A 10,606-nucleotide genomic window follows, 5' to 3' on the forward strand; every position below is an offset into this window, starting at 1 on the left:
TTTCACAAACTTTTCATATGACTTGTTATAATTATACGGACTTTTTTTAGTTTGAGCATTTACTCGAATTTTCCTTAACAATGAAAATACCCTGCACAATCACCCTTTTTGTTAATGTCAATGTCAGTCCAGTACGGAATTTGCAGAGGTCGTGTACAAATTTTACTCATATTTTCAAAATAGCCTTGTCCCTACCCATTGATATATAGACCACACACACACACACACACATATATGATATGATATTAGAAAGTTCTGGTTTTTCAATTCATGATTAAGAAAAAGGGGCGCCCCACTATGCTCCAGAGCTCAAGATCTTAATGGCCTTGTCCTGTCGTCTCTAGATCCATTCTATGGGACAGAGGAAATCCAACTAATGAGTCTGTTGTTCCTCCATCATCTGCAGCAAGACCTAACAGTGGCACGGAAGAACAAGTTGGCTGTGGAAGGTGGGCTGGATTTCATCCAATGCTTTCTCTTTTGTGAAGGCTTCAAGCATCCAATTCTTCTTCTTTGCTTTTGTTCTGGTATTATTATGGAATGAAAACCCTAAGATTGCTTTTGTTTTGCACAATCTGGCTTGACTTCATTTACTCTATCGTAATTGAAGAATGGAAAATTGCAGATGAGAAAACATCACCTTAATTGCACATCTTGGAACACCCAAACAATTCACAAATACCCCTCCTTTAATTGTTCAACCATCTTCTTACTATTTTTTAAAAAAATAATTATTTAATTCCATTGAGTATTTGAAAAGAAATGAAATATGCATTCAAAATAAAATTAAAAAAATATAATTTAGTTAATAAACTTTAAAAAAAAAATTAGGTCACTGTAAGTAATAGGATTGTTTTGTTTTGTTACTTCTCAATGTCCATGAAAAATAATTCTTTTCAGGTCCAAAGCCACTAAATTATAAATTTTTCTATTCTAGAATTTATAGTTTCCTTACATCTTAGCATTTATGAATATTATTCTGTAATTTAGGTTTTATTATTTTAAGCTTTGATGGTGTTTGATTAGCGTATATTATGAAAACATCGGGCGGCAATGAAGACCTGGTGGTAGAGATCCAGCCGGCGAAATCCCTCATTCGATTGAAGTCAGTATCTAAAACGTGGCTCTCTCTATCATCTCCAGTCATCGATTATCTCTCCAACTCTGGCGCCAACAGCAACAACCCAAAATCTAGGGCATTTTCTTCACTCGTAAATATCGAACTGAAATCAATTACTGTATCTGTAATGGAGTCCTTATGTAATACGTTGTACTTTTTTTTTTTTTGTCATCTTATGTAATACTACTAATAGTGCAGAAAACAAGTAAATGAATTGAAAAGAATATATATATATATGTATATATATGACGTCACTCTCATAAAAAGTTTAGGGAAAATTACATATAAATGGAGTCAAAGTTCCATATTTACTTAGAGGCTGAGTTAAAGTTCCATATTTCTCTAAAATGGATTGCTGAGGCGGCACATGATTTTTTACTGTTTAAAAATTGTGGTGCCTAAAATACCCTTCCGCGAAGGTACTACTTTTTCTTCGAAGGTACTACTTTTTTGAACTGAAGGTACTACTTTTTAGCGTCCAGGTACCATATTTTTTAAACACCCGTGAAGGTACTACATTTTCTCCGAAGGTACTACTTTTTTGAACTGAAGGTACCAGGTACTACTTTTTTGTTAAGGAAGGGCATTTTAGGCACCACAATTTTCTAAACAGTAAAAAATCATTTGCCACCTCAGCAATCCATTTTAGAGAAATATAGAATTTTGACTCAGTCTCTAAGTAAATATGAAACTTTGACTCCATTTATATGTAATTTTTCCAAAAGTTTATGGGTATTTTAATATTTTAAGATAACAGCGTGAGAGTATTTCAGTAATTTTGATAGATCTGTTAATGTATTTGACTATCCGTCCCACATAAGAGATGCTCATCTAGAATATATTTATTATTAGGGAAGATCCGTATAATTATGTCAAACTATAAGAAAGTTTTGTGTAAATTACACTTCATTTAAATGGTAAAAAAAAAAAAAAACAGGAACATTGCATTTTTTTCACACAAAAAAAAAAAAAAAAAAAAAAAAAAAAAGATTAAAGTTCAGTCACACCTCCTGAGGTTTGGCAAAAGAACACTCAGAGGAAACTTATTTATTTTTTGGACAAAGACACCCCCTGAAGGTTCAAAGATGGACAAAGACGCCCCTTTACATGATAAATTGACTAAATTAACCTTTAACCGTTTAGGAGACTTTTTTAACTCTACAATTTAATAAATTGAACCAATCTACCCTTATGAACAATTTATGCATAAAAAAAAAAAAAAGTAAAAAATAAAAACTTTATATTGTTCACTTTTTTTTTTTTTTTTGTTATTTACTTTATAAATGTCCCAACTTCTTAAAAATGTAGACGTCTAAAATAATTTTTTGATCCAATACATATATTTCAAATAAATTATATTTTGTTATTACTTATTTTCTTTTTCTTTTTTATTTTTTAAATTAAGATGTTTAATTGTTTCATCTAAAAAAATTAAACCAATCTCTTTTCCTTAAAAATAAAAAATATGGTACCAATATAACTTTATGCATCTTAAATTATATATCAAATATTATGCATTTCTCAACATAAAAAGAAAAGGTATGCATAAAGTTAAGATGGTACCTATTTTCTTTTTATGTTGGGAAATGCATAATATTTGATATATAATTTAAGATGCATAAAGTTATACTGGTACCATATTTTTTATTTTTAAGGAAAAGAGATTGGTTTAATTTTTTTAGATGAAAGAATTAAGCATCTTAATTTAAAAATAAAAAAGAAAAAGAAAAGAAGTAATAACAAAATATAATTTATTTGAAATATATGTATTGAATCAAAAAATCATTTTAGATGTCTACATTTTTAAGAAGTTAGGACATTTATAAAGTAAATAACAAAAAAAAAAAAAAAAAGTGAACAATATAAAGTTTTTTTTTTTTTACTTTTTTTTATGCATAAATTATTTATGAGGGTAGATTGGTCAAATTTATTAAATTGTAAAGTTAAAAAGTCTTTTAAATGGTCAAAGGGTAATTTGGTCAATTTTTTATGTAAAAGAGTGTCTTTGTCTATTTTTGAACCTTTAGGGGGTGTCTTTGTCCAAAAAAACAGGTAAGTGAGTGTCCTTTTGTTAAACCTCAGGAGGTGTGACTATACTTTATCAAAAAAAAAAAAAAAAAAGCGCTAAAATTTGAAAGGGAGAAAAAAATGTTTTATATTATTTTTCTATTATGGGTGGACAACTTGCAAAAATTTCTTTAAAAAAAAAAAAAATTATTACACAATTTCTGAATAATTACCTTCAAACTTATACTCATAAAGGGTTACATATTTTTCTACTAGCTCAAACAAATCTCTTTAATTTTTTAAAGTGAAACGCTAAGGGCCACTAAGCAGATTGTGTGGGCATGCTATTTGCTTTTCTAAAAAATATATTTTTTTTTAATTAATCATAGAGGCAAAGGAAATAAGAAAGAACTTATAAAATTAGACACAATTTTTATATATATTATTTTTTCTTTTTTTTTTTCAACTTAAATTTCTCTCGACAATTCGTCATAAATATTCATAGAGAGAGAGGCAGCTTAGTCTTGGATGCCAACCTTTATCAAGTATTATCCTTTAGTACAACTACAAGGTAAAGTGCAAAATTAAAAATTGCGTCTTAACTATTGATTTGTTGTAATTAAGAACAAATTCTTCACAAAAGATTATTTTACCCTATATTTCATAATTCTTATTAAAGTATTTTTATTATCTTTTCCGTTATCTAAATATTAATTATCTTTTCTCTTAACTAAATATTAATTATATTATTTGTAACTATCATTTTCTAAAATAATTACAGTTAAAATTTTATTATACTAAACAAAAATTAAGAAATTAGTTAAAGTATTTTTAAAAATATTTTTATTTAAACAATAAATTTCAAACAATAGCGATGATACGCAGTTCTCCAATGTGGCTTTGCCACGTCACTCCTCACAATTTTTCTGAGACGTTTTCTTGGTCTCCCTTCCCTCCTTCCAGATTTCCCCTTCCCCTCTCTTTCGTTTCTACCACTTCATCTGGTTCACATAATTAAATACACTCCAACTGCTGGCGGCCATATACTTAAATCCGCTCCATCAGATTTCCAGAAAACTTGTGACTAAGGGCCTGTTTGGGGCATGTTCCATCTTCTTCTATGCCCTTCCCTACAGTGCAAATGGGCACTATTGAGCAAACTTGGTTGTTTGGTATGGGCTGTATTGTGAATATTTTAAATACATCTTAGTGTTACAGGTGCATTCTGATAATGTACAACTCTTTTTTCTAATTTAGTCACATGATCGTGCATTTATATGGTTGGATGACATGCACCATAGCTCTCAAGTGGGCGGTCATGTGCAGGAAGAATTGGAGGATGTAGTTGCTGTTATGCAAGCTCAACAAAAGCGGCAAAATTACATTATCTATGGATGTTCTTGTTGTCTTACTATAACTATATTCTTGTTGTTTTTGCTCATGTTGTTGTTGTTTATTATTGTCGCTGTTGAGAAATGATGTTGTATTGAAAGTTTAATTTTATTTCATGAACTTTTATTGTAACTGTTGGCGAATGTTGTAATATTATTTATACTCATATATGTAATATATTAAAATTCATGAAACTATGATCTTTTAAAACTTTATTTCAGTTCCATATTTGGATTTTTTAATTTATTTATATGGTTATTATAATAAATTAATATAAATGGAGGAACAATATGTCCGGCGTAATACAATCATTTTTTGTAACTTTATATTAGAAAAAATGTATTGAAGAAAATATTAATTAAAAACATTTTTAATCCAACATATTTAATTATTTTATTTATCAAATTAATTTTGGTTACACTTTGGAACACCAAACATGTTTTGTTCTCATATTTCTTAGAACAAGATACATTACCAAACATGTTCTACCATATTTTTGTTCCATGATTCGGTAAAGCAAACTTGGAACACCAAACATGTTTTGTTCTCATTCCAGAATATCAAACTACAAAACACTTGTTCTATTCTAAGTTAGAGCAGTACACTACATCACACTACACTTCCCAAACGGGGCCTAAATACTTACATTGACAATTACTTTCACTATCAGGAATTGATGCTACAATCTCCTCAGCAAACAACTTTCCTTTGTGATACACAGAGTAACCACAATTTCCCTTTAAAAATTGTTAAATTAAGGATATGAAAGTATAAGATGTAAAATAAGAAGATAGAAAAAAGAAAGATAGAAAACAAAACATATACATGGTTCGGCATTGAGGCCAACATCCATGGATCAAGAGCCACCGAGTATACATTTCTCTTATTCCTTGTATTTCTTGATATGTTTACATTATATTGATAGGAAACAAAATATAATATATATACATATGAGGAAAGAAGGAAAACAAAAGAAATAAATCAATGAGGAAAAAATGAAAACAAAATGAATAAATCAAGGTGGAAAAAAAAGAAAACGAATATGATACTCCCTCTGTCCCATATTAGATGTCCATTTTGGGAAGTAAAACTTTTAAAGGGGATATGTAATTGTCCCTTCAAAAATTATAAAGCTACCCTATCGAGTTTACACACATACACACGCATATATATAATCAAGTTTGATTTAAAATAAAAAAAATAAAAAAAAAGGGTATTTTATAGTAAGATATAAAATATGTTATCTTAACTTGGTAAGTGGACAAGTATTTTGGGACAATCCAAAAAGGAAAGATGAACAATTATTATGGAACGGAGGGAGTATATATGTATAATAATATATTATACATATATATAATATATATTTCAATATTCTCCCGCAAACTCAAGATTAGTTTGGAGATGAAATCTTAAAAACGTTGGCGGAGCGAAAAATATCCAAAAGGCCAGAACAACGCCGGCGAAATGGGCCGGAACAACGCTGAGGAAATGGGTCAAAGCAACACTACGAGACATCTGGGTGATCCATCTGAGAAATGAAAAAGATCCGAAACTAAGCCGGGGAATAGTCGAAACAATTAAAAAAATTAAAACCCATATCAATCAGTTTCTTGTTGTTCCAGTTCGGTCGCCGTTCACAACTTCAGCCGGCTGTCTCTCAACTATCTTGCCCCTTCTGTAAATTTGCTCCATTTTTCTCCAAATCCCTCCAAATCTTGTCAATTTTAGAGAGATTCCAAATGAGGGATTTCTATCCCTCCAAATATCTCCAAATCTTAGGAGAGAAAAGAAAAGATTTTGAGAGATTTTGAGGGATAGCAATCCCTTCAAATTCCTTATTTAAAATCACTCCAAAATTGACTAGATTTGGAAAGAAATGGAGCAAATTACAAAAGTAACCTTGAGAGAAGGGGCAAGTTTGGTTCAGAGAAGGGTAAAATGGTAAATTATTCATTCATTTATTTTCTTTTCTATCTATCCAAACAAGAATATTACAAATTCCTTTCTTTTCTCTCATATCAATTCGAACATAGATATTATTATATCATCATTTCTTTTCTCTTCTCTTATAATTTTTTCTTTATTTTTTTCTCTCCTGTGTATCCAAACGAAGCCTAAGTGTCCGACGCAGACACTACATGAATAAAAAAACTCCCCAGCAGTGTTCGTGCTTTGTAGATGGAAGTTGTAACTAGTCAAGAGGTAATTTTTGAAACTAGCAAGGGCATTTTCGAATTTTATGCAACAACAACTAGTCACATACTGCTCAATCAATAGTAGGAGAGCTCTCTGTAATTCGGATCCAAAGTCTGGGTTCGGCTCGTCTTCGTAGACCAACCACCCAATATCCTCACGAACAAATCTACCCTGAACTAAAAACAAGAGCCCAAAATCATCCCATTTTCCTCAAAATATCTCTAAAATCTACCGATCAACTTACTCAAACCCACAAATCGGAGCACTTCATTCGGTCATTTTACAGGTAAATTCTCTCTCAATATCTTATTTTTTTCGGATCGCATATAACAATTCACAGCTGAAATAGTTTATATGTTCAGTATGCTCTGACTGTTCAATTCAACTAATTTCCTTCCTCAGATTACATCTGCAATTTCTGGGTTTTTCTTATTTATATGTGTGTTTATATCATTTATTTCTATTTGAGTGTGAAAATTTAGTATAAAATATGTTCATCTCTCTATAGACTATATACACACACACACACGTTTATTGCCATCAATCTGAAAATAGTGGAGTTATATTAGATTTAATATGCCTTGCCTGATACTAAAATTACCCAGTACAATGCAATGATCAATGCCTGAAATGGTTGAATTCAGTCACTAAGTTGCATATTCATTTAAGCAAAGTTTCTTTAGACTTACCCTCATATAGGAATTGCTAACATTGGTATTTATTAAGTGCTTCAATTAACTATAGGCTGAACTTATTATACAAATAACAATTAGGTTGTTCATTATACGACGGTACCATACTCTAATCAACAAAGCTTTTTTCCCAACTAATTTGATTCGGTGGCATGAATCATGTATTTTCATTTTGCTATATCTAAGGTCACAGTCTCTGTCAAATCTCCATATTTTTCCTCATGAACTTTACCCACATTAACTTTAGTCTTTCCTTTCCCCTAGCATTACCTACATGTGAATCATGTCACTCCTCCTAATTGGCAGATTTAGTGTTCTTCCTTTCACATGTGCGAACCATCTTAGTTGACTATCTCTCATTTTAGCTCCAATTAGAATGTTCAATTATTTACATGGGAGTCATTGATAATTTACAATGTTGTTGCTTAGATGGTTTTCTTAAGCTGGAATCGCCCGTCTCCTCAAGAACAAAAGGCTTGCATTGAGAAGTAAAATGAAATCACTTCAACTACTAATTTCATTTTATGGAACAAAATCCATTGTTGCATATATGTTTATCGTTCTATGGTCAACACGTCACAGGTCTGGTGCCTTTAACTATGACAGTAAATATAGAGGAACTACCGCTAAGCAATTGTCTTCCCTTCAAGAAGATGGGGAGCTCTCAAAAGATGGTTTCTTAAGCAACCATGCTCGCATTTTGGTGGGTTCGGGTCTTGAGACCTATGAGAAGGGCAAGAGCGCTCTTCAGTCTTGGAGGTTTGTGTTTATGTGTCCTCATTCCTGCATGTGTTTGTATGCTTGAATATTTATGTCTTATATATATTAGTCAGTTCTAGTCAAGAGGGGGGTCGTAATTTTGCATCTTCAATTTTCAGGCATTTTGGATTTAATTGGACATTTGTTGATCCCAAGACTCCAATTCAAAGTGGGGAGAAGTTCTGTGTTTGTGTTAAGGAATTTTTTCCCTGGCTCATGATGCCTCTACAAATGGTGTATGTAAACGAAAACAGAAACACTAAAAATGCTGTGGCCTCTTTCAGCTTTGGCAGTGGCACCCTTCAAGGACACCTACTGGTTAGTGCCTCTTCGTTAGGTGTAATCATATTTCACTACAAATAACTAAGATTTTTGTATTTTTTATTTGATATACATATTTCTGTTTTCGTGGTTCTGAAAACATAAATTAATAATTTTGTTGCATGACTAGAAAACCCACTAATTTTGTTGCAATTTTTAAACTCAATTATTGTTCGTTTCTTTTTTATTTTTATTTTTATTTCAGGCAGCATGATAGAGTACATTAAGTGAGATTTACATTTAAGGTTTGCAGCAACTGTCTAACTTCAGCTGTGAATTCTGTTATGACTTCCATTTCTGTCATCTTGTCCTTAAAAAATGAAAACATAGAATTAATAGTTTTCTTGTATCTCCTTGAATTCTGGCAATAATTAGAAAAAAGAACAATTGCTGAGAGAGAGAGAGTTATGAATCATGAATAAAGATGTGTATTAAGAAATCTTTATCAATGAGTTACTGAGAAGTTTGAGAAGTGAAATTTTCTCATGATATTTTCAACTTCATCACATATTAATTGTTCTGCAGTCAAGCTTTACTATTTAATCAGCTTATAAAAATCTTAATGAAATAAGGCTTGTTTGCAAAAAATTATGATAATATGTAGTTTCCATTCTTACTTCAATGGTATTGAGAGAGATTTCTTTAGGTTTGCAGCTTGATTTTCTGGAATTGTCTCCTTCCATGTTTTACTGTACCTGTTCGTTTAGATGGGGAAAATATAATCACCCAAGAGAATGAGCCTCTGAAATGCATGTAACCAAAATGCCGAAACTCAATTGAAGTAGTAGTGGGAATTTGAAGACAAATATTAGTAATATTGTGTATAGTGAACTACTACATTCACCATATTATGTAATTTGCTAACATTGAAAACTGTTGTGGGACAATTATCATTACCTTTTGATCCTTATTTTCTCGACAGTTGGTCAAGTCTTTAGCGGGCTAGGTAACTAAGGTAAGTCTCACCAAGGACCTACGAGTTCCTTCTTTTGGGAGGGGTGGCCGGATTTATTATACGTGGTCAAATAGGTTCAGCAATTATATAATCCTCCTACCTTTTAAAAAAAGAATATACCAAAACAAAAAGTTGTCCAAGGTCCTTAGCATGACACCGCATTCTAATGGCATAGCGATAATTAACTTGTTTTCATTGGTCGATTATGTTGTCCTTTTTTATCAATTTGTCAGAGGCAAGCTAATCTAGCTGCCAACAACTACTTTAATTGTGTCATGCCATAGCTGAGCTATCATGAATCCAAAAATTTTAATATGGACTTGAACAATAGATATAAACCTTAAAATTAAATATTGGAAAACATAAGCATGTTCCTTATTTCTTTAGTTTTTAGATAGCATATGCATTTAGACCATCGACTACTATCTTATTAAATGCTTAATTGATGAATTGTTGTGGGGAAACTCAAAACCACTTTCACCTCAGTTTCTTTAGTTCTTTTGATCACACTTCTAAATTCTAATATGTGGTGTTTATCTATAAGAGGTAGACATTGAACCATACTGATATGGCATTTAATTTTGCTGAAAAACAGGCCGGGGAAGAACGCTTTGCGATTGAGCTGGATGAGAACAACCGTGTCTGGTATGAAATTTTTTCCTTTTCCAAGCCGGCTCACTTTCTGTCGCTTATTGGATATCCTTATGTACTTGCAAAGCAAAAATATTTTGCTCATCAATCCGCCAATGCAGTTCGAAAGCATTTGTCTTCATAAGATCTGGGAGCACTGAGTAATGTGCTAATGTAAATTCCAGTATTGCAAATTTCTATGGGACAATTAGAATCTTCCACCCACCTGCCTTGCTGTATTGATTTGTATTCCCTTCTTTTAGTTGTATACTTCCAGTGTCCTGGGAAATTTCTGCAATTATTAATTTAGTTAAAAATTCAGTGAAATAATAAAATGAAAATGAAAAAATATTTATAAAATTTCCCACTTAATTAGAATTGAAATTAAATATTTAAAAGATGATCAAATTCAAATTCAATAATATTGATTTAAAATTACTTCAATTGTGGAAAGTGTTTTATGTGATGTATTAGTATTACTAATCACCTAAGATGCCTTTTTACTTGGGGTGGCCACGGACTGAAATTTTTTTT

General features: G+C 31.3%; 1 protein-coding gene across 1 annotated transcript; it reads left to right on the plus strand.

Annotated features, from left to right (window-relative positions):
- The first annotated feature begins 6,860 nt into the window (after positions 1–6,860).
- On the plus strand, positions 6,861–10,389 carry LOC132284707 (UPF0548 protein At2g17695). The gene is made up of 5 exons (XM_059786833.1): positions 6,861–7,001; positions 7,837–7,895; positions 7,990–8,166; positions 8,286–8,484; positions 10,038–10,389. The coding sequence occupies exons 2-5, from the start codon at positions 7,837–7,839 to the stop codon at positions 10,215–10,217; spliced, it is 615 nt and encodes a 204-aa protein (XP_059642816.1). The 5' UTR covers positions 6,861–7,001; the 3' UTR covers positions 10,218–10,389.
- Positions 10,390–10,606: the final 217 nt, after the last annotated feature.

The sequence above is a fragment of the Cornus florida genome, unplaced genomic scaffold, assembly GCF_030987335.1.
Source record: "Cornus florida cultivar Cherokee Brave unplaced genomic scaffold, ASM3098733v1 CherokeeBrave_3.0.0_Hap2_Chr11, whole genome shotgun sequence".
NCBI classification, from domain to species: Eukaryota; Viridiplantae; Streptophyta; class Magnoliopsida; order Cornales; family Cornaceae; genus Cornus; species Cornus florida.

Bases quoted from the DNA above. Each gene is read 5' to 3' on its own strand.
- LOC132284707 (XM_059786833.1), top strand. From the start codon at position 7,837: ATGGTTTTCTTAAGCTGGAATCGCCCGTCTCCTCAAGAACAAAAGGCT. The intron at 7,896-7,989 runs GTAAAATGAAAT...AACACGTCACAG, and splicing joins CAAAAGGCTTGCATTGAGAA to GTCTGGTGCCTTTAACTATG. The intron at 8,485-10,037 runs GTTAGTGCCTCT...GCTGAAAAACAG, and splicing joins CCCTTCAAGGACACCTACTG to GCCGGGGAAGAACGCTTTGC.